The sequence below is a fragment of the Lycium ferocissimum genome, chromosome 1, assembly GCF_029784015.1.
Source record: "Lycium ferocissimum isolate CSIRO_LF1 chromosome 1, AGI_CSIRO_Lferr_CH_V1, whole genome shotgun sequence".
Lineage (NCBI taxonomy): Eukaryota > Viridiplantae > Streptophyta > Magnoliopsida > Solanales > Solanaceae > Lycium > Lycium ferocissimum.
This window is the reverse complement of record NC_081342.1, coordinates 11606579-11629897: the sequence shown is the minus strand read 5'-3', so window position 1 is coordinate 11629897 and position 23319 is coordinate 11606579. Positions and strand designations below refer to the sequence as shown.

The window sequence follows — 23319 nt, the reverse complement described above, 5'->3', positions numbered from 1 at the left end:
CTATCGAGAAAATCCGGTTCATTGTTCACCGTGTATTCTTCCACTACGTCCAATATGTGCTATCAAGACCCCCCAAAGTCCTCAAGGGTGAAGGAAGGAAAACGAGTCCTGAGAGAAGAAGCGGTTTAATTGGCATATGAAAGATCCAAACCATCCATTTGACCTTTGAAAAACCCTTTTTACGAGCCTACGATCAAGGATCGGTTCAGGGTAAAAGACAAAGAGGGAGACTAAGAGATCAAGAATGAGAGGGTGGATGATCTTTTCATAGGAGTACTTTAACTGAGAGATGTGGAAAGTAGGATAGATCAGGACTTCAGGAGGTAGGGGTAATTTGTAGGCTACAACACCTATTTTCTCGGCCATAAGTAAAAATAACGATAGGTTTAAGTCTCCACTGTGGTATGGGGAAGAAAGATAAGGAAAGATTGCGTCTCTAGTTGGAGTTTGACAAAACCAATCACCCCGCTAAAACACATCGAGTTCGGGAGTTAGCTTGGGATTGCATTATACTTAAACGCACCAATGATTTGGCTAATTGTAGTTTGAATTCTCTAAGCGGATAATATCAAATTTGCATTATCGGCTCCATCCCCAGGAAGATAAGGTAAATGGATAGGTGGTGGATAGCCATACAAGAGTTCAAATGGGGAAGTAATAAGTGTGAGGCTAATTTAGCGTGCATAATCAAAGGAAGTGCCACTGATCGGAATGAATCGTGCAAATACCACTTGATGAAGTCTCTAACACTTTAACCTCGGATTTCCCAAGGATGATAGCAAAGCAATCACTCTCCTGAGCGCTTAAAAACTCCTTCCAAAAAGAGCTAATAAATAGAACTCGCTCCGCAATGGTAGATGTAAAGCCATGTAGTTTAAAGGTGTTGTCCATGAAAATGGGAACTAGGGACTGAGCACTATAACGGTGGGATAGGGCAATGAAATGGCTAGATTTTGTTAATCTGTCAACTACCACCCAAATGACAGTCTTACCTTTAGATTTGGGTAAGCTTCAATAAAGTCTGTATATATCTAGGAATAGGCGGGGGGTTGTATCGAGCCGATCAAGTTTAGTCATATTTGTTTCTTTGGCTATAAAGGTAACAATTTCATCTCTAATCCCCTTCCAATAAAAGTAAGCCATAGCTTTCCTTGTAGTAGCATCTATACCTGAGTGGCCACCAGTAGGAGTAGAGTGCCAAAGTGATAGAATTTTAGTCCTTAGAGCAGCAGTATTTCCAATCATCAGTTTGCCCTTTCTTCTCAGTTGATTATTGACCCAAGTATAATGTTTCTGAGGAGAGTGTGCCAATAAAGCAATAAGAGACTGCAGTTCATGGTCGAACTAACCTTGGATCTCGAAGCCACAAATCACCTTGTACAAGAGATCATTAAGCATTCTTTATGAGAATCAATAGCTCATTCTCTTTCCTTTTTTTATATTGAATTTCAAAGTCAAATGTGCGACACGATCTAACTTGATCGAAAGAGCTTTTGATCCAATAAGAATTTCAAAGCTTTTTGATCTGTTTTCACAATAAAGTGTTGTCCAACCAAGTAATGGGACCATTTAGTAACAGCAAACACCAAAGCTAGTAATTCCTTTTCATACAGAAAAACTAACAAGACCACTATGAAATTATCAAAATATCCTTGCATTAGGACAACACCTATTCCCGGTCCGTACGAAAAGATTGTATAGGAAAACAAATTGAGGGAACTCAAAAAGCTTTTTTTTTTTCTTTTTCCTTTGTCCATCCTTCAAGCATCATTCAATTAGTAACAGGAACCCTCAAGTTGTTTGAGATTAGTAGATGCGATAAGATTTTTTTATATACTCCCTCGAAGAAAGATAAAATGCCCCAAGTACTCAACTCTTGGAACCCTAAAAGCACATTTAGACTGCTTGGCCAACAAATGATTATGAACTATGATGTCAAACACGACTTTTCGGGTTAACATTAGACCGTATATCAAAATGTCATAAAAAAAGACCAACACAAACTTCATCCACCAAAATCGGTCTAAAGGTGTATTTGTGAGGCCAAATAGCATTACTAGGAATTCATAGTGGCCCATATGTGTTTTAAAGGCTGTTTTATGGACATCCTCAGGCCACATCCTGATCTGGTGATATCCAGATCTTAAATCCACCTTAGAGAAAATGGTAGCACCAGCTAATTCATCTAGCAAATCATTAATGATAGGTATAGGGAATTTATCCTTGATGGTGCACTAGTTTACCTCTATAGTCACACATACCCACATTTTTTTGCTTACTAATAACCAAAACTATGATATAAAACCCCGCATTGCATCATATCCTTCACTAATTTTTCTATAGTATCCTTCTTCATAGCGGGTTAACGATGTAATTTTGGAGCCGTTTTGGAGGGGGAATCGTGGTCAAAGCGTACCCAGGGGTGGTAGAGACTTAGGTTCAGCAAATAATTGTTGATATTTTTTATCTATCACGTGAGTTTTCTCCTTGTTCGGACTACAATTCGATAACTCTTCCTCCCATATTAATTGGTAGTATTTGCAACATAAACATTTGCATATCCTGCTTAGGTAACTTGTTCATAGCCTTGGAACTTAATTTTGTTCAAATTCCCTTAAATCCTTTCATAGTTAGCTTATTGTAGTCGGTGGACCAATGTTTTCATCCAAAATGCTTCTAAGACTATATCATACTTGCCAGATAGATTACCAATGAATCAAAAGCGTATGTGGTGCTTGCGTATCCATTTGAAAATCACCACCCCCGAAGTCACCTCTTTATTGTTACCCGATACCATAAGAGATAGCCCGATTCATTATTTTCCACATCAATAAAATTCTTAAAAATTTGTCACAAGACCTTTGTCATTATACCCTATGAATGTATAGTTTGAGCTTTTGATTAGAAGACATAAATGAAATCATCTTTTTTTCATGTCTATTTTTTTCAAATCCTCCCCTTGAAAACGACAAAAATATCAGGCAAGTTGCATTTATGGCTTCACGCCAATAACATCTCGAGCGGGAGAAATAACTTTTTGTGGTTGCCACGGGGATCAATAGATCCTTAATGTAATTGCTTCTTCTAAAATAAATGTAAAGCTACAGATACACTTTTGGAAACTCAAAGCAGATCTTTTTCTAAGAAAAATTGCTTCTAATTAAACCAAACTCATTAAATCATAATTCATGAGCTGATTTGTTTGCCCGACGGACTTAACCAAATCATATTCAACTAACCAATGATACAGTATTAGGGAACACAAAAAGTAATTCAACCAACGAATATTTCAACAACAACAACAACAACAAGAATTCTGTGTCATATTTCGGGAGTACGATTGGTGCCAAGCTAATGCTTCGTCTTCCCATTGGACTCGAGGAGTATCATCAAGCCAAGAAAATTACAAAGCCGGAAATGAAAAAACGAATTGTGACTAGTAGTATAGGGATTAGATCCTAATATCCAGGTGACACGATTTAATAAGATTAGATTTGAATTGGAAGTTGTAGTGGTCTCCTCAAAGAATAAGAAATTATATCGCGACCCGTTGACTTAATATGAGAGATAACCACGAAGTATCTACTTTTTATCCATTTATCACCCTCTCCTCGCTCTGTTTTTACTCCTCCTATCTGGTCAGATCTTCGTATTGTTCCTGAGCAATTGGTGATGTGTATTCTTCCCTTCTACGTGTTAATGACGAATGAAACAGATGACTAAGACATGGAAACAAATCAATCCAAATCATCCACCAAAAACTAACAATATGAATCACATAAAATAAGCTGAGAGGTGGACTACTTAATTAGAACACTGGAATACATATTTTATATACCTATGGAAAAATATAAATATGATAACTTTTAATGGGTTAACGGTTTATCCAACAAGGAAATTGCGTAATTCACCCCGTACTGATAAGTCGTTAACTATAAAATTTTAATCCGTTCACCAATCGTTAATCGGATAACCCAATACCAACAAAACGATAAGCCAATTTTACGGTTGGGTTATCCATAACGATTCGGTTTTGAACAGCCCTAATCTTACCCATCTTTTCTTAGAAGTTTAATTTTTTATCTTTTTTTAATCATTTTTTTTAAGTAGGAAGTTTCGTTTCTTGTAACAATTCTTTTTTGATACATCATTTTTGTTATTTTCTTAAACGACTTACTCGAAAGATACATACAATTTTTGTTTTTTTCTTAAACGAGTTACTCGAAAGATACATAAAATTTCCTTTTGTAGATAATTTTATGTAATTTTCTTAAATTACGTCAGAGACGGGAGAAGAAAAAAATTGCAAAGCCATAAAAAATTCACATCTCAATTTTTTGGTTTCCCACTCGGTGTCCGATATCGACATTGGAACCCTTTTATATTTGGATTCGCGGCGCGTAGGGCCCTATTTGAGGGAAACGTTCCCCACCAAGGATTTTTTTCATACCTGCGGCTCAAACCGACTGTTAATCTAGACCACACTTTCATCTCAATTAATTAAAAGTTAAACATAGTAATCAAAGACATAATACATAAATAGGCCCTCAAACTTGGCCTCAACTGGCAAGTATGCCCTCCAACTTTGTGTGTGCACAAGTAGACACCTCAAATTGTCTCCACTTTATCAATTGGACATTTCAACTTACAAAACGATCATCTAGACACCTCTAAAATTTATGTGTCACATTAACATTTGTGTCTACGTGTTCAATTTGAGATGCCTACTTGCGCACATTCAAAGTTGAAAGGAATACATGCCAGCTGAGGCTAAGTTCGAGGCCTGTATATGTATTATCAAATATCACAAAAGGCAAAATCAAGTTTTATCAGGGACCAAAAGTGCTATTGGCCTACAACTTAAAAAATGGAAACGGGTGAAACCGGATTAGGTTTGGGGCTCCGGGCCACAAGAGGAAAAACCCTAATTAAATCATAGTCACCACTCTTTCATTCATTGACAGTAGAGCCGTCGAGTTTAATCCTGTACGTATGCTCAAACTCTTTCTCTTACAATACGCAATAACTATGCTCCTTTTTTTTATAGATCTGATGATTGTTGTATTATTGTTCTTGTATTTTCGCATTCTTTGATTTCTATTTACTATCTGTTGTTTCTTTAGCTTCCATTATTACCTAGGCATTTGGCCATGAAAACCAAATATTTGGAATTTTGAAGTTGGAGTTATGTTTGATTATAGTTTTTGCAAATAATATTTGGTTGTTTGAATGTACTGAAAGTGAAAACAGGGCTTTAGGTGTTTTCCATTTTCATGGCCAAATGCTGATTTTCAAATAAAGTGAAAAAGGATTCCAGGAAAAAGTGTAAAATTCTTAGATTATTATCTTGCTATTGTTTATGCTGGTTGCTACTGCCTTCCTTTTACATCTTTGTTTGAGCTGAGTGCCTATCGGAAACAGCCTCTCTACCTTGTCAAGGTGTGGGGGGGGGGGTAAGGTCTGGTACACTACCCTCCTCGGACCCGATGTTGTTGTTATTGATTGTTGTTTTGTTTTCACTATTGGAATGACAGTGTAAGAGAAAGAGAGAGAGTGTAAAGATGAGCCGAGCAGTAGCAGCTAAGGGAGGGAAGAAGAAGGGAGCTACCTTCGTGATTGACTGTACGAAACCAGTGGATGATGGGATTATGGAGATTGCTTCTCTTGATAAGTTCCTTCAGGAGAGAATTAAGGTTGGTGGAAAAGCTGGTGCTCTTGGGGATTCCGTTACGGTCACTCGTGACAAGCATAAGATTACCGTCACTTGCGATTCCGCTTTTTCCAAGAGGTACACTTCTATATTACGACTCCTCTTTTCGTTCAATTGGGTTTGTTTTAGAAAACTATGTGTGGATCCTAAATTACTAGTTGGGGTCGTCTTCATTATAGTTTGGTTTTGTTTACACTGATAGATTGACAGTAACTTGTCATAGACCTTGCAAATAGTTCTTATTTGTAATAGTGCAGTCATTCATATATTGAGCTTTGAATCAGTTGTTAATGGGTTTAAAAAGGAGGTCCTTTTTGCTGTTTAATTTAGTCAAGTGTTCCCCAGACTGCAAATTTTGGAAGGACTACTATTTTTTCACTCTGAAGATGATTGTTTTATGTCATTCTGTTTTTTGTTTATCCAAAACATTATCCTATTTCCATTGAGGTATAATGAGAAACAACAGAACTAAAACGGCAGTTTAATATCTTGTAGACATTTTCAACTTGAACTGGGTATTGTAATGATCCTTGTGGCTCCTTCCAAACTTATAGAGCAGATAGTCTATGAGCTCTATATTTAAACGACTATGTGTGACTCCAGATTAGGAAACCGGGGTTGGCATTTGTTGTTGTTTGATTATTTTCACATTGACATATTGACAGTAACTTATTATAGCCTCCTCTTTTATCATGGCTTATCTATGCTTTACAAAGAGTTCTTATTTGTAATGGTGCAGTCACTTATAAATTTAGCTTTGGAGTCGGTTGTTAATGGTTTTAAAAAGAGATCTCTTTTGCTGTTTATTTTGGTTAGAGTTTCCTGGACTGCAAGTCTCGTCAAGCTATCCCTTCTACTCTGGAGTTTTCACATCGAGGATGATGGTTTTATGTCATTCTACTATTTTTTTATCTAATGCATTAACCTATTTACATTGAGAAACCAAGAAACAATAGGGCGAAAATGGTGGCATAATATCTTGTAATTATTTGTAACTTGATTACGGTATGTACATAATGTTATTGTAATAATCCTCACAGCTCTTCCTAAAATTATGGAACAGATTGTCAATGAGCATTAGCTAGATTATTTAGCACTTCTCAGTGAAGTGGATTCTTAAGTTGGCAGCTGTTGGCGAGACCAATTAGACTGCAACCTGGCCTTTCACTTGTGTCCATTAGTTTCGTCAAGTGCAATTTTGTTGATTTCTTCTTTTACATCCATGACCATGTAATACACTCGGATTATGTTATATTACCCGTGAAAATAGTTTTTGAAGAATTGATTTGTTTTTAACTTGAAAGAGATAGGTAATTGATATTAATAATCATGGTATATACTCATGCCAATGGAAACATCCTTTGTAGAAGCATATATTCAAGTACTCTTTTCGGGCTCTGATGAAATTCATCATCTTTTAAATACATTTTATGCAGCTGAGTAGAATCTATAGTGGTGTATCTTGTTTCATCTGTTTTATGTTTCTAAGCTTGTTGGGAAGGGACATCAACCACTTATTTGCATCACTTACACATCTTAGGTTCAAGTGATAGTCTATATGCTGCTTGTAACAGGAACTGATAGTCTAAAGAGAGGTGAATGTGCAACATATATTTCGATTTTACTTTGGGGGGAACCGATTAATTAAAAAAGTTTGTGCGATGTTAAGTTACTGCTATGTTTTCTATTAATCCGCCTTCCTCCTCCCAAACAAAAGAACAACTTGTCAAAAGTAGTGAATTCAGGCACTCTTAAGACTAGTAGATAATAGCTTGGCTTACAATCTTTACTTCTATTTTCAGGTACCTCAAGTACCTTGTCAAAAAGTACTTGAAGAAAAATAGCGTCAGGGATTGGCTTAGGGTGATTGCTTCCAACAAGGACAGGAATGTTTATGAATTACGATACTTCAACATTGCTGAGAATGAGGCAGAGGAAGAAGATTAAATATGGCCATTTAATGTTGCTTTGTCTTTCTTTAGCCGGCCTCCTTATTTAGAACCATTTATATCATCTGTTGGACTCATCTGTTTGAGTTACTGATGAGTCTTATCTACACATTTCCAAATTTCTTATCAGTAAAAGAAAACATTACTTTAATATTTGGTTTGTTTGTCTTTCCAGTATCCAGAAGTCATATTTTCTGTATTGCCTTTCTCCTCTTGGTGATCACATGTAATTTATTGAGTTTATTTGTCATTCTGTGTCTTTCATTTAAGGACATCACTATTGATGGCTTCCTTTAAGTTTGCCTTACACGGCAGAAGTATGATAAGTATGATAAGTAACCCTAAAAATGATGATCGAGACTGCCTCCACGGTCTTGCAACGATCTCTACATATTTTGTAGGACAAATTAGATTTTTTGTTTATGAGTTTGGGAGCAAGCGTTAGTGGGAAGAGGTCTTGTAACGATCTCTACATATTTGGAGGACAAATGAGATCTTTTGTTTACGAATTTGGGAGCAAGCGTTAGTTGGCAGAGTCACGACACTTGCTGGTGGAGGGTTACTAGGTGAAATAGTTGAGGTGCTTGTAAGCTAGTTCAGATATTATTGTTATACAAAAAAAAAAAAAAATTGGCACATTCAAAATCACAAGTTTTCAAAAAAATTGGCACTTTCAAAATCACAAGTTTTCAAAATCTTATTTTTTGTAATACTTCGTGCCAAATCCAATTGTATATTACCTAAATAGAAACAAGGAAGTTGTAACTTCTTGATCTATATCTTCCATTATTGTGGTGCTACTTGCTCGAAGCACCAAAGGTTTTTGACTTGCACCTCCCTATTGAAGGACGTAGGATACCCAATGAAGTTAATTTAGGTATTACTCGGTAATCCGATGAGGGTGATTGTTGGTGATTTCTCTTTTAGGGTTTGTTCGGTATGAAAGAAAACATTTTCCGGCAAAAGTTTTTTAATTTTCTCATGTTCATTTGATCAAATTTTTTGAAAAATATTTTCTTTAGAAAAACAAGTTCCTTACAGTGGGGAAAATGACTTTCCTAATCAAAGTAGAAATACAAATTCACAATTCGCATTTGACTGACCACCCAAACCCACCCCCCACAATTTTTTTTTTTTTTTTTTTGCTTGTTAGGGTCATAGGTGCGTTATAAGCTAAAGTATAACTCATCAAAACAGAAGTCTTTTTTAAGTGGGCAAAACAGAATCGTTGGAAATCCTATAGCTTATACTGGTAGAAAAAGTTGGTTGTCCTTGGCACTTGGGAATATGAGATAGTCTAATATGATCAGAGGAAGTTTTACTTTTCTGGTAAAGGTCTAAAGAAGTATGATGAAGGAAAAAAAATGCTGTTTTTTTCCAGAGATCAAATCAAATCATTTAACATAAGAAACTAGTTTTTCCTTGTAAAGGTAGGTTAGTTGCAACATTTATCAAGCTATAAGTTGGTGTTTATTTATAGTCCTATAAACTGATATGAATCTATAAATATTTTGAGATAATGTTTAAAAACACATTTCAAGTATCATTTTTGTTTTTTTGTGAGTTTTCTACCTGAACTATCAGCTGTTTGTGTTTTCTACCTAAACTATCACCAACAATTTATCAAAACACACATCGACTATTAGCCGATGGTGCATTTTTTATTTTTTTTTTGGGTTTAAAAACGGCACTCCACGCAGATAATTAAGTGAATTAATTGAAAAATTAAAAAAAGAAAATTAAAATATAATAGTAAAAAATACATCTGAAGTATCACTTTTTTGCGAGTTTTGCGGCACCATTATACTAATTAAAGTGTATTTTGATAAATAGTGGTAATAATTTAGATAGAAAGCACAAGGGCTTAATAGTTCATGTTTGTTTTGATAAATAACCGGTGATAGTTCAAGTAGAAAATACAGTGACACTTGATTGTTGAGATAGGAAACTCACCCAAAAAACTCTCAAAACTTGTTGCCGTGCCGTTGAGCATTGAAGTGCTGTCCTTGCCGCCCTGGAATGTCCCAAAATCCAAATGAAAGTTTTAACCAAAAAACTCATATCTTTAACACACCCTTGTCTCAATCTTTGGCACCCAACTGTTGATTCTTTCATTTGGAACACTCTAATCAGAGCCCATGTCCAAATCCAACCAACTCATAATACCCCACTCTCCATCTTCCTCAAAATGCGTGAACACGATGTCCATGTTGATTTCTACACTTTCCCTTTTCTTCTCCAATCCATCCATTCACCTTCACATCTCCGATTAGGACAATCCATTCACTCGCAAAGTCTTGTTTTCGGGTTTTCATCTGACCCATTTGTCCAAACTTCGTTAATTAGTATGTATACTGCTAGTGGCGATGTGGGTTCTGCTCGTAAGGTGTTTGATGAAATGCCTGAACGGGATTTACCTTCGTGGAATTCGATCATTAATGCGAATGTGAAAGCGGGTTTGGTTGGTGTTGCACGTGAGTTGTTTGATGGAATGCCGAGTAGAAATGTAATATCTTGGAGTAGTATGTTGGATGGTTATGTGAGGTGGGGTAAGTGTAAAGAAGCATTGGAGTTGTTTGGACAAATGAAAGAGGAAAATGAGGTTATGCCTAATGAGTATACCGTGTCGATTTTGCTTGCAGCATGTGAGCAGTTGGGTTCACTTGAACATGGGAAATGGGCTCATGCTTATGTTTATAAACTTGGGAAGGAAATTAATGTTGTACTTGGAACTTCTTTGATTGAAATGTATGCTAAATGTGGGAGTATAGTAAGGGCAAGATTAGTTTTCGAAAATTTGGGTCCAAAAAAAGACTTAATGGCTTGGAGTGCTATGATCTCGGGCCTTGCGATGCATGGTCATTGGGAAGATTGTCTCCGTTTGTTTTCAGATATGGTAGAGAACGGAGTAAGGCCCGATGATATCACGTTCTTGGGTGTACTTTCTGCTTGTGTACATGGAGGATTAGTGAGCCAAGGGAAGGAAATGTTTGAGAGGATGAGTAAAGAGTTTGGTATTTCTCCTTCGGTTCAGCATTATGGTTGTATGATTGACCTTTATGGAAGAGCCGGTTTGATTGATGAAGCATGGAATCTTCTGAATACGATGCCTATGGAGCCTGATGTGCTTATTTGGGGAGCTCTTCTCAGTGGAGCCAGGATATGTGGAGATATTGAGACGTGTGAGATTGCACTCAACAAAATAATAGAGCGAGATCCCACAAATAGTGCGGCTTATGTTCTTCTCTCCAATGTCTATGCTAAGATGGGTCGGTGGAAAGATGCTAGGCACGTAAGAAACCTTATGGAGACAAAGAGGGTAAAGAAAGTTCCTGGGTGTAGTTCCATAGAGGTCAATGGAAATATCCAGTAGAACTAGTTTACATCGAAATGAGTATCATGCAGACAGTGGTAAATTATGTGAGGCTCAAGGCTACTCTGCATAGGTTCAAGATGAACAGTTATGTAGACAATACAAATGGTATTTGCAAAATTTGAATGAGGAATGAAATTTTTTAGCAGTTTTCCCTTCATTCTGAAAACATTGGCAATTGAATTCTCCGTGCTAAATATTATAACATGTTTCTGATATGCACAGTAAAACCGTCAGGCATGCACCGTGCAGGTGGTGGTAATGTTGCACTATAAATTGCCTCAAGGACTGCCTGTGGGTTGTGGTCGAGATTGTTGTAACACGTCGCAACTGGTTTCAATACTTTGTTGGTGGGGAATGTTCTTGTAGTGACGGCTGGTAACTGACCTTGTCGCTGAATTTTGATTGCGAATATCTCTTCCTTTTTGGCTCAGAGCTTACAAAGCTCATCTCACCTGGCAATATCGAAGTCTGGGAGCACCTAGCACAATTAAGATTCTTTTGAGTTTGGTAGAAGCTGATTCTTTGAAGCCATTTAGAATGCAAAGTTTAATTTGGGGAATGAATTCCATCTTCAAATATGGTCTTCCTAGTAGAAAGTGGAGGTTCTTACAGAATCACTTGCTACGGTATAGAGGGGAAAAGACCTAAGTTATTATTGTTCATCTTCATGTAATGTTGATTCTTATCAGCTATCTTCATCTTCATAAATACACTTTTACTGGTCTGTCACAGTTGGAGCAAATTTTCCGTCTGTCTTGTTGGTGACCATCGGCATAAGTCACCGACGACGGAGGTGACAGTGGCAGAGTTTTCCATTTGGTGTTCAGGGTCCATCGGAGAAATTCTTCTAACAGCTTGTTTGGATGGTTCCTATTATGTTTCATTCATAAAGTTAATATGGGAAATTTTCAAAAATATAGAGCCCAACATAAAAACATTTTATCTAACGTAATAGAACAAGACAATACAATAGGATGTAACATCCAAACAACCTGTAAACCTATCATAATATAGTAGAAATGACAAAAATGGTCCTTATTTGGGTTGGAAATCTTACGGAAAATACTCGATCACGAACTTTGTAAGGAATTCTTGAACAATCTCATAGCTTGAGTCGTGTCAATTAAAACACCGTCTTTAAAGATATTTCACCTGGTTAAGGTGTACCCCTCAGGATTCAACAAGCTTTTCTAGTATAAACTAGGAGTCAGAATCTAATAAAGATTTCACAAAGAAGAAAACCCAAAGAAAATATAATATAAAAGGAAGAATATGAATTTCTGTTCATCTGTATTTTACCTCCCAAAGGAAAAGAGTAGAATTTATATAGTTGAACAACATGGGGAACGGCTGGAAAATGTTCACAACGGTAAAGGAGTTTAATGCATAGGAATAAAGGAGACTAATAACTAATCATAAAGCAAATGTCAAATGAGAGAATAAATTAGCAACCGAAATGAACAATGGTCACGTCTGGTCATTGTAACAGTAGAATCTATTTAAGACCATTTAATTCAAGGATTTGAATTCAAAGCTCCATCAAATGGGTCTGTTAATGACATACAAAATAATTAGTAATAAAAGCCCCATCACAAGATATTAAGAGAATAATTTTCTTTTTGAGATATCATATTTTCTCAACAATTTGGACGCATGTTCAAAGTAATTCCTTATATGCTCGGAGTAGTTTTGATATTTTATGTTTGCCAAACATGAATTCTTTTGGTGTCTATCAAATATTTAATGAACGTTGCTAGTATTAGATTTGACCGGAACTTTGAAAAAAGAATTTAGCGGGAAAAGAAAAGATTTAGGATAGTGAAAGCTGTCAATAAAAACACACACACAAAAAGGGTTTTGCGTGGATCACGCGGATCATATTTTCCTAGCGAATACGGAATACCTGATAATCATAATTCATAGCCTTTGGTACTTACCAAAAACTATAATTCCATTTAGTTTCCAAAAACTTTTGTTTCCACATCCTATATATTCTAACTAGGATTAATTACTACGTGTTCCATTAAGTTTCCAAAAGGTGTTTTTCCATAACCTATTCTAACTAGGACTACAATGTATATATATTAGTAGCACTTCAAGCAGTATCACCTCACTTATCACTTTATTTCCAAAGTTTTGCAAATCAACACAACAAATATGGCTGCATGCATATCGTCATTAGGTCACGATCAATATTCATTCAACAAGTTTGATGAAGTAATTTTCAAGTTTTCGCACAAGAGGCCGTACTTCGACTTCTCTTCTTATGAAATTAATGATCAACTGGAAAATCACAGCAACAAGAGACTCAAATTTAGTTATGATGCTGATCAACACTTGAGTTTTTCAATCAACTCATCATTAGGTCTTATTGATCAATATTCATTCAAGAACGTAGATGAATTTTTCAAGATCAACAAGAGGCTTGACTTTAGTACTAGTAACAAATTACCATGCCTAAAAATGGTGGCTGGATCTTTATACTTGCCCAAAGAAAATCCAAAGAAACCACTAGGTGAAGATGCACACTTTATCCATGAATTATACCAAACTGTTGGTATCGCTGATGGCGTTGGTGGCTGGGCCAAAAAGAAAATTGACGCTGGAATTTACGCGAGAGAACTTATGAAAAATTCATTTATGGCTACATATAATGAACCAAAGGGTGACGTGAACCCTAAAAGGGTTCTTCAAGAAGCTTACAGAAACACAAACTGCCATGGATCATCTACAGCTTGTATTATAACCTTAAACTCCGAGAAGAATACTTTATGTGCTGCTAACGTTGGTGACAGTGGATTTTTCCTAATTAGGAAGGGAAAAATTATATACAAGTCGCCAATACAACAACGGGGCCGATTTGGGTGTCCCTATCAATTGGGGAATAGTAAGGATAATCCTAGCGTTGCTCAGGAGATGGAACTAAACGTCGAAAAAGATGATATTTTGATCGTTGGAACGGATGGGATGCTGGATAATATGAACGAAAGTGAGATTGAGGAAATTGTTCTGAGAGGGATGGATAAGAAGTTGAAGGCAGAGGAGTTGGCTAGTCAAATTGGAAACGTTGCGCTGTATAATTCATTTGATAGATTTGCAGATACACCATTTGCAAGAGCAGCTGAGAGGGAACGGCTTAGTCATTTACATAAAGGAGGAAAAATTGATGACATTACTGTTATTGTTTCGTATATTCAGTGATTCATTCGGAAAAGAAATATTCAATTTTGATGGAGCAGAAAAATGGAAGCAGAGAAGTGGAGATTCTGAAGCATCAGTTTAGGTGTAGCAAATTTTGTATTAAAAAAAAATATGATGCACAAAATGTAACCAATGTGCGATTTAGTGTAAGTGGTAAATTTACTGATTCTTTGTTAATCTAGTGATATTCCTTACGCCTGAATTCATGGTTCTACGACGGGGTATACAACGAGCTGGTGGATGTATATGCATTCGGAATGTGTCTTCTTGAGATGGTTACTGGTGAATATCCCTGTGGAATGCAGCAATCGGGTACAGATAATTAAGAAAGTGTACACTGGTGTTGAGGCTAAATCTCTGGGAAAGGTAAAGGACTCCAGAGTGAAAGATATAATCGAAAAGTGTATGCTTCCCATGTCTGTTAGGCTGTCTGCGGAAGAGTTGCTGAAAGATCCATTCGTTTTATACAATAGTATGAATCACACGTTTAGTTTAGGATTATGGTGCAATTGATTTATTGATTGATTCTTTTTCCCACATTGTCTCTTGGAAACATTTTAGAATAGACAAGAGCCTTTCTTTTCCAGAAGTTGTTGTTAATTTTAGAATTCAGTTGACTGTCCATTGAGAAAGTACATATATTATCTTTGTTCAATTTTCGTTTGTGTTCAGTTTGTTTTTCATTTACTGTGAATGCGTACTTGACAGAATGGATATTTTGCTGTTAAAAATCGGAGACAGGTCATGTAAATATCCCACATAGAAGGGGTTCTTTCAGTAAAGCTTATACGATCAGTTATTGGGAATTCAAAGATTCTCTCTTAAGTTGTTAAAGAACTTATAGAATTCTACTGATCTTGAAATAAATAATGTCCCTTAGGGATTGTCACGAGAAAATGATCAAAAAGGGCCCTTAGTGGTTGTTAAGGCGTGTTATTATCTGAAGAGAAGTTGATAGTTAAAGACCAAAATCAAGAATCCACTCAACTCATGGGACAAGAAACCCATCAAAGCCCAATAATAATTATTATTGTTCATCTTCATGCACTGTTATTATTATTATTTTTTTTTTTTTGATAAGGCATGTTCTGTAAATTATTACTATGTTGTTCGGATACGAGCTCGGGTATCCGATACAGGTGCTGGTCTAGAGATCGGATTCGCCAATTGCCATGATCTAAATTTTTAGATTCAGAGGTATAGATCCCAGTATGGATTCAGCTAAAGTAATTCAAATTTGTAAAAATAAGCTATCAAAATATGCCGAAAACATTTTTTATATATAAAGAGGAATATTCATAAGCGTATGTAGTACTCAGTAGGACTATATATTTATTTTTAGGACAAATCTCTTTCTTGTTTACTCTTATGCCATTGCACTGACAGTGCAGATAACAGCAGACTATGCCATTGCCAAAAAGTAACACCTGCTGGTTTGTTACTATTAACTACTATATCATTATCCTGTGAATAAACTAGTTGTGCTGAGTACGAAGATCAGTAGGATTTGGTAAAGTTGTTTTCATTTATAGGTTGTTTCAGTTTGACTAGTACTGAACTAGCTGTTGTAGATTCATAGATTTAAATCCTGTTTGAAGGTAAACGACTAAGTAGTTAACTGAAAACTTATTCATATAAAATGCAAAATTTCAGTAACTCGTCTAAAAAATTTCATTATCTCAGCCGCCAAAATCAGGCTAGTGAATCAAAAGTGTGTACCTTTACATTTTCATGTCTTGAACTTGACAATTTACGCACTTGGACTGTGCAAAATCTAGATATTCGAGTTCCTAATGTACTTACATCCTTCCATTCTTCTTCTTGTAGCAATTCGGTGAACATTTACGTAGGCACTGGTCTGCCCTGCCTCATTGACACACTGTACAACTGCATTGCATACAATGACCGCTGTGAAGTGTGAATAGAGAAGGCTGGAGGACTAAGTTTCACTCTGCTTGTCTTCTTCTCCACTTTCATAGGCTGTAATGGTGTTTTGGTATTTAGGAGGCTGACTTTGGGCCCGTGCCTGTGGCCATTTCATGTTATGGCTTGTATTAGTTGTACTATCATCTCTTAGAGTTATCTAGTCTAAATATCTTCTACCTCTATGCATACTTGGCGTCCCATTTCTAGTTCACTCTCATTTTGTGTCCTTAGTTAATGTAGTGCCATACTGTGAGGATTCATCATAAATTGACTAGTTTTATTTTGGTCGTCAACCCTTGGGCGGAGTTGAGGCTTAGTTGTTATTGTTCTAGTTAATGTAACATTGTATACACACATACATACACACATATGTACACATGCGTGTTTTGGGGAAAGATATCTTGCTTTGTGATTTCTTTGGGTAATTACGGTGATGTTCAGCAATATGATGATTATCAAGTATAGTTTTACGTCGTCAGATGTCAACTACTATTTGAATTTCTGTGAGATCTACGGGTTTCCAGTATAGAACTGCGGTTATTAGTGCATTGAACCCAATAGCATACACTCAGTATCAGTTAGTCTCATGTTCACCTAAAACTCGTCTCCCATATATACCAGTTAAGCTGATCTGATGAACAAGAGAGTGGTACTCTCCTTGTCAGCATCTACTAATCTCACTTATTATGGACAATTATCCGTAGTTATCTTAAGAGATCTGATAAGTTAGACTCTTGAGAAACTTCCAACGGATTTCCAACTTTCTAAGCGTTGGAGTCAGTTGAAATTGTTCAACTTGTAGTCATGGGACTAACAGCAACGTCCAGTTTTGGGGTTAATCCCATTCAAGTAGAGATAGGTGTGCTTTCCAAAATCAAAAGGGATCAGAATAACCTAAAAAATGAATTTGACAATCTTTTCAGAGATTTAATTAAACATATCACCAGTTTCTTGCAGTTATCAGTCTCAATTTCTTAAATAATCTGAGTCCGCCAATACAAAAATGAACATCTGCAAGAAATGGCGACAAATTCTTTTATCCAACGATCACCAGTTTCTTGCAGCTATCAGTCTCAATTTCTTAAAGAATCTGAGTCCACCAATACAAAAATGAACATCTGCTAGAAATGGCGACAAATTCTTTTATCCAATGCTTATAGTCAAAGACAAAATGTATCATTGATGAACACTTCAATCTAAAGATATTCCAACTCTAACATTCCATGGCTTAACTTCCGGAAAAATCATCAAGATACAAAAGGAAACCTCCATTCTCCGTTTCGAATATACCATGGTTAAGCAGCAGCTCCTACACAAGCAGTTACTGGAGCAGCACTATTTTGTTTTGCAGCACTGTATTTCTTGGTGATGAATCTGGCATTTCAGAGAACAAAACGTTATACAAAGACTAGTATAATATATGATAAAAGCTCAATAAGAGTCAGAATGACACATTGTTGTCATGAAAGCCTTCCCACAACATTAACAGTTGGATTGTCCATAAAGCGTGGGATGAATACAACCCTGAACAAACATGAAACTAGCTCCAAGCTCATAGGAGCTAAATTACGTGTTACAATTACCTGAAAAAATCCCTCCATAACAGCTCATACATCAGCCAGTTCAGCCCAGTGCCACTACCACCATCTTTCTTGCCGGAGGCAGCAGAAATCGTTCTGCAGCACAAAATACCAATGAAGCGTTAACCAGTGATACCAGTCTCACATGCATTAGTATCAGGATAAGAAATAAACTATTGATCAGACATTACCTTGAAGTGGACTTTTTTAATTCATCAAACATGGAACGGGGAGAGAGACATCCCATAGCAAGCCAAGGCGATATTTTGCAAGAAAAGTTTGCACCGTATATGCTGTCAGTAGTGCCATCCTTGTTTTCCTTATTGGGTTGGGCTTGGCATTCAGCTGCAAATTTTCTAAGTCTCTGCAGTGCTTCATTCTCTCCTCCCACAAGGGAAGCATTAGCAGCTTGTTTTCCATTCTAAATGAGGGGCAAATGCAAATGTTTAAGAAATGTTTTCTTCAAAGTAACTGAAACAAATCAACTTTTGTCTGACTAGTTTGCGATGTTAAACAGCTTACAGTTCCAAAGTTTAAATACAGTATGGAAATTACAAATTCAAGTCAGAGAAAAAACTTGCAACAGTTCTTTAGTCATTATGCACGGTGCATGTATGCAATACTTAAAAACAACCTCCAAACGTGACAGAAAGAAGTTCTAAATACAGTATGAGAATTACAAATTTAAGCCAGTGAAAATCATGCAATAGTTATCAAGTGATTATGCACTGTGCATGTATGCAATACTTAAAAACAACCTCCAAACGTGACAGAAAGAAGTTCTAAATACGGTATGAGAATTACAAATTTAAGCCAGTGAAAATCATGCAATAGTTATCAAGGGATTATGCACTGTGCATGTAAGCAATACTTAAAAAGCAACCTCCAAACGTGACTGAAAGAAGTTCTAAATACAGTATGAGGATTACAAATTCAAGTCAGTGAAAAATCATGCAACTGTTCTTAAGTGATTACGCACTATGCATGCAGGCAATACCTTATTTTTTTTTTTGATAAGGTAAAACTAAAAAAGCAACCTCCAAACGTGACTAAAAGAATTTCTCCAGATTACAATTTGAGCTAGCAAATAAAAGTTGTTTTTTTTCTTTGATCAAGTAAAAGTTGTTTGTTCTACTCTAGTATGGTGTGTCGTGTCCTAGTTGGTGACCACCTAGTAAGAAGTTTTTTTTTTTGGATGGGTAGACCACCTAGTTAGAAGTTCATTAATACATTGATCAACAAATTGCAGAAGTTATGAGCTGGATATTTCAGTACACAGAACACTAGCATAGAAGGACACTACAAGTAGAGCAAGGGTCATTTAACTTACTGAAGCTCAAATGCCAAGCACTAAGCCTACTTAAACATGGGGTTTTATACTTTTATCTTATGTAGCATTGTAGTTCAGAATACATACTTTATACAAGAGATCCATTAGATTAAAGCATCAAATATTTCTAACTTGAATCATTTCCATTCTGTTACGAAAAAGGAATCTTAATCATCTCTATCACTTAAAATGAAGTGGCAAAGAAACAGAAAGCAATGTGAAACATTGAAACTAAAGAACTACTAGTATACTTCAATCTAAAAGTAGTTGGGTTCACAATATGAATCCTCATTATCCGTTATACTACATTTGTAACCCTTTCATTCCAATATTCACAAATTTGTCATTATAGCCTGTTTGGCCAAGCTTCAAAGAAGCCAAAAGTGCTTATTTTCTCAAAAAAAGTGCTTATTTTAGAGAGTTGAGGTGTTTGACCAAGCTTTTAGGAAAAAATAAGTGCTTTGAGTAGTAGCAAAAGTTGTGTTTTAGAAGCTAGAAAGTTAGCTTTACCCTATAAGCACTTCGGAACCTTGGCCAAGCACAAATTGCTGCTCTAATATTGTAAAAGCGCTTTTCAAATTGATTAGCCAAACACAAACTGTTTTTCTCCAAAAGTACTTTTTGAAAAGCACTTCCGACAAAAAGCTACTTTCTAAAATAAGCATATTTTGAATGCTTGGCCAAAACATAGTAACATACTACAGTCAAACTAGAAGTTCTCTAACACCAAAGGTTCCCTACATTCTTTTTTTTGAACAGTAAGGTTCTCCACATTATCTAAAGACCAATGTAAAACTAATTTCATTCTAATACTCAATAATCTGTCTTACACCTGCATCTTCTACTGACCAATGAACAACAACAACAACATACCCAGTGTAATCCCACATGTGAGGTCTGGGGACCAATGTAAAACTAGTTCCATTCTAATACATTTCTAGAGACCAATGTAACACTAGTTTCTTTCTAACACTCAATAATATTAGTTTCTACTGACCAATGTGAAACTAAAAATAAAAGTATAAAACAAAGTAATACCTGACCCATAGTGCCACTAGGATTAAGACCCAAATCAGCCAAAGAAGGAATCTCTCCAGGTTCCACATCACCTCTAGCAGGCAATCCCTTCAACTGATCCAATGCCTCAATTGTCTTCCTTACTTCCAATCCTTGCACTTTCTCTCCAAACCCTCCATAATTTGTCAGCATTTCCTCCAACTTAAATGGCAAATCATCAACATGATACAAAATACTACCCCAAAAGTACTTCACCTCCAAACCCTCATCTTTCATAACATTCTCAATCTTATCTTCCCCTTTAACCTCATCATATGAAACTTCCCTATGTGCATACAATGCTTCAGCTCCAACAGCTGTAGCTAATTCCACCAACACAGTCTCCGGCTTCCCAATTCTAACAACAAGATCAGAACCTTTACCACCAAAGGTTCTCTACATTTTCTAGAGACCAATGTAAAACTACTTTCAAACTAGTACTCAATATTCTGTCTTAGACCCTCATTTTCTAGTTATCAATGTGAAATAAAGGGGGAATTTTCATAAATAGCACTATTTATGCCCCTAATAACAAATCATGGGGACATTATTGAGTTTTCAAAACATAGCAACAGTTTTTTCCAAAATGTATCATACATACACACATACACTAGCGGGCATACATTACATACATGCATACATACATATATACACTAGCAGTAGTACATACATACACACACACACTTTCCATCATACATACGTACGTACATTTTATATCTGCTATGAAATGAAAATGTAATAATTTAGAAGTTCTGCTAAAACGGGTAATACCTGACCCATGGTGGCACTAGGATTAAGTCCCAAATCAACCAAAGAAGGAATCTCTCCAGGTTCCACATCACCTCTAGCAGGCAATCCCTTCAACTGATCCAATGCCTCAATTGTCTTCCTTACTTCCAACCCTTGCACTTTCTCTCTAAACCCTCCATAATTCGTCGGCATTTCCTCCAACTTAAATGGCAAATCATCAACATGATACAATGTACTACCCCAAAAATACTTCACTTCCAAACCCTCATCTTTCATAACATTCTCAATCTTATCTTCCCCTTTAACCTCATCATAACTAACCTCCTTATGTGCATACACTGCTTCAGCTCCAACCGATTTCGCTAATTCGACTAAAACAGTCTCAGGTTTCCCAATTCTAACAACAAGATCAGACCCTCTTGCTTGTAAATTCTTTTTTAAGTCAGCAACTGATTCAATCAAGAAACTAGCACGATAGGGCCCGGTTTTATCAAACCCAGATGAGGATTTACCGTAATCTCTCGGGTCAAAACAGTAAACGGGTAAAACAGACATGGATTCATTATGGGCAGTGTTGAGACACTCGTTGTCGTGCACACGTAAATCGTTACGGAACCATACGATTGATGCTCTTTTAATGGCAGCAGCATTAGAAGGTTCGTTAGGGCGAAGAGGGTTTAAAGTGAGAGTGTTTTGCAAAGGGTTTGAGGAGATTGTGGATTTGAAGTTGGGTTTTGTTGGTGGGAGAGATGATGAGAGGGTTAGATTGTAAAGAGAGGAGATTTGTGTTGGGATTTTGACTTTGTTTGGTTTGTTGAAAATGTTTGAGATTTTGGGAGGTGTAAGGAAATGGGTAGGAAGGATTGTGGATAAGGCAAGTGAGATTGAAGCTATAGGTAAAGTGAGTTGGTTTTGTTGTTGTTCTTCTTGGTTTTCTTGGTTGTCTGAAGATTGATTCTTGGAATCCATTTTTAAGGGGAGAAATGTATGAAGAAGATGATGGAGATGATGGAGATGATGATAAGTGAGGCTTAATGCCCTCCAAAGAATTTGTTGGTCTGGTTTAAGGCTGGTGTGGTATTTTGGTGTATATCAATATGATATGATGTTTATTTCGTCATGTTAGGTGTGCGAGTCAATTTGAGGTTGGTAGGGCGGTTATTTCAATTTATTTATTTCATATTTAAAATTAAGTAATCGTTTCGTTTCAAAATATTTTTCTAGTTTTAACTTGACAAAAAATTTAAGAAAGTAAAAGTACTTTTGGATTTGTGCTTGTTAATTAAAGATAGGTGGAATATACCAAAATGCCCTTTACTGTTATGGTTTAAACATATTATGTGAAAAGTAGGAATTAAAGAATTTTCAAAATAGAAAAGTAACATTCTTTTAAAAGCAGACTGAAAAAAATAAGACAAACATTTTGAAACGGAGAGAACAGCTTGTTTAATTTGAATGGACGATGAATCCTTTAACGGATAAAACTCATTCTATAAAGGAATTTGTATTTTCTAATTTTCGAACACGAGACTTTTATTTAATGTAAAAGATAATGATTTAACTTGGACTAATCAAAAAAAAAAGAAAACCAAAAAAAATACTATTCACTTGGACTAGTGAGAATAAGGCTGCTGGCTGCAATTTATTAGAGTGTGGTTAAGCTTTGTTACATTTTCCTACCTAATTTTGTGTACAAATTGAGTTGGGGGCTTAGGGCCTGCCTGGGGTTGGTAGAGACCATGGGATGGAAATTGTATTCTCTGGTTGTTGGCTAAGAAACGTTTTTCCAATCAGAACCAAAAGTAAAATATTTTTCTTTTGGGAGTTTGACTTCAAAATGAACCCCACTAGTAGCTCTGAGTAATGATTCTAGGCTTGCTGGGGATGTTTTAGTACTCCATTTACCGTAAACGTAACAAGCCGTATAATATAGGGGATAGAAGTAGGATGAACTCGATTAGAATAAGAATTCGACACACATAATCCTATGCTTTTAGGGTTTAAATCTACACCTAGCACTTCGAACAACCGTCCAAAGCATCACAAGGAGGACCCATTTTAGGTGCAAAAGTATACCAACCATAGGAGGTTTTCACGTGGTACGCAGTGCAAAAGACGTTTTTGGGGGGTAATGCACAAAAACCTTTTCGATACAAGATAATTCACACGAAAGTTTTTTTATTTCCAGATATTAGCATTTGCAACCTCATTACGTTAGATCTAAACTAACTTTTCTTTTTCACTTTCTTGACTTTACTGATTGTTAGAGCCTTGTGACCGAGCATTTCATCCCCCATTGCCCAGATTGATGAAAAAAAGGCTCGGCTTGAAGATTCATGTGTAAATATTAATGTTGACTTGAAATGAATCATGCGATGTCGTTCTCCCCTCTTAAATTTCCAATGAATAATATGATCTTGACCTATCATTTGACTTATCCA

At 36.2% G+C, this 23319-nt stretch overlaps 4 protein-coding genes across 4 annotated transcripts; 3 read left to right on the top strand and 1 right to left on the bottom strand.

Annotated features, from left to right (window-relative positions):
• The first annotated feature begins 4838 nt into the window (after positions 1 to 4838).
• On the top strand, positions 4839 to 7808 carry LOC132047821 (large ribosomal subunit protein eL22y-like). The gene is made up of 3 exons (XM_059438805.1): positions 4839 to 4986; positions 5535 to 5788; positions 7513 to 7808. Exons 2-3 carry the CDS (start codon positions 5562 to 5564, stop codon positions 7655 to 7657), a joined length of 372 nt encoding a protein of 123 aa, XP_059294788.1. The 5' UTR covers positions 4839 to 4986; positions 5535 to 5561; the 3' UTR covers positions 7658 to 7808.
• A 1814-nt stretch (positions 7809 to 9622) lies between these two features.
• LOC132047812 (pentatricopeptide repeat-containing protein At3g62890) lies at positions 9623 to 11734 on the top strand. Its single transcript, XM_059438799.1, has one exon. The coding sequence runs from the start codon at positions 9695 to 9697 to the stop codon at positions 11030 to 11032; it is 1338 nt and encodes a 445-aa protein (XP_059294782.1). The 5' UTR covers positions 9623 to 9694; the 3' UTR covers positions 11033 to 11734.
• Positions 11735 to 13192: 1458 nt separating this feature from the next.
• Positions 13193 to 14866, top strand: LOC132062104 (probable protein phosphatase 2C 55). The gene has a single exon (XM_059454748.1). The coding sequence runs from the start codon at positions 13193 to 13195 to the stop codon at positions 14234 to 14236; it is 1044 nt and encodes a 347-aa protein (XP_059310731.1). The 3' UTR covers positions 14237 to 14866.
• Positions 14867 to 17052: 2186 nt separating this feature from the next.
• Positions 17053 to 21913, bottom strand: LOC132047802 (blue-light photoreceptor PHR2). The gene is made up of 4 exons (XM_059438788.1): positions 20900 to 21913; positions 17934 to 18163; positions 17746 to 17838; positions 17053 to 17536 (listed from the first exon to the last, which is right to left on the bottom strand). Exons 1-4 carry the CDS (start codon positions 21845 to 21847, stop codon positions 17458 to 17460), a joined length of 1350 nt encoding a protein of 449 aa, XP_059294771.1. The 5' UTR covers positions 21848 to 21913; the 3' UTR covers positions 17053 to 17457.
• Between the last annotated feature and the right edge of the window lie 1406 nt (positions 21914 to 23319).

Excerpts from the sequence above, each read along its gene's own strand:
- LOC132047821 (XM_059438805.1), top strand. The coding sequence starts at position 5,562 with ATGAGCCGAGCAGTAGCAGCTAAGGGAGGGAAGAAGAAGGGAGCTACC. Across the intron at positions 5,789-7,512 it reads GATTCCGCTTTTTCCAAGAG|GTACCTCAAGTACCTTGTCA; the intron begins GTACACTTCTAT and ends TTCTATTTTCAG.
- LOC132047812 (XM_059438799.1), top strand. The coding sequence starts at position 9,695 with ATGAAAGTTTTAACCAAAAAACTCATATCTTTAACACACCCTTGTCTC.
- LOC132062104 (XM_059454748.1), top strand. The coding sequence starts at position 13,193 with ATGGCTGCATGCATATCGTCATTAGGTCACGATCAATATTCATTCAAC.
- LOC132047802 (XM_059438788.1), bottom strand. The coding sequence starts at position 21,847 with ATGGATTCCAAGAATCAATCTTCAGACAACCAAGAAAACCAAGAAGAA. Across the intron at positions 17,839-17,933 it reads TTAAAAAAGTCCACTTCAAG|AACGATTTCTGCTGCCTCCG; the intron begins GTAATGTCTGAT and ends TTTGTGCTGCAG. Across the intron at positions 17,537-17,745 it reads TTATGGAGGGATTTTTTCAG|ATTCATCACCAAGAAATACA; the intron begins GTAATTGTAACA and ends CTGAAATGCCAG.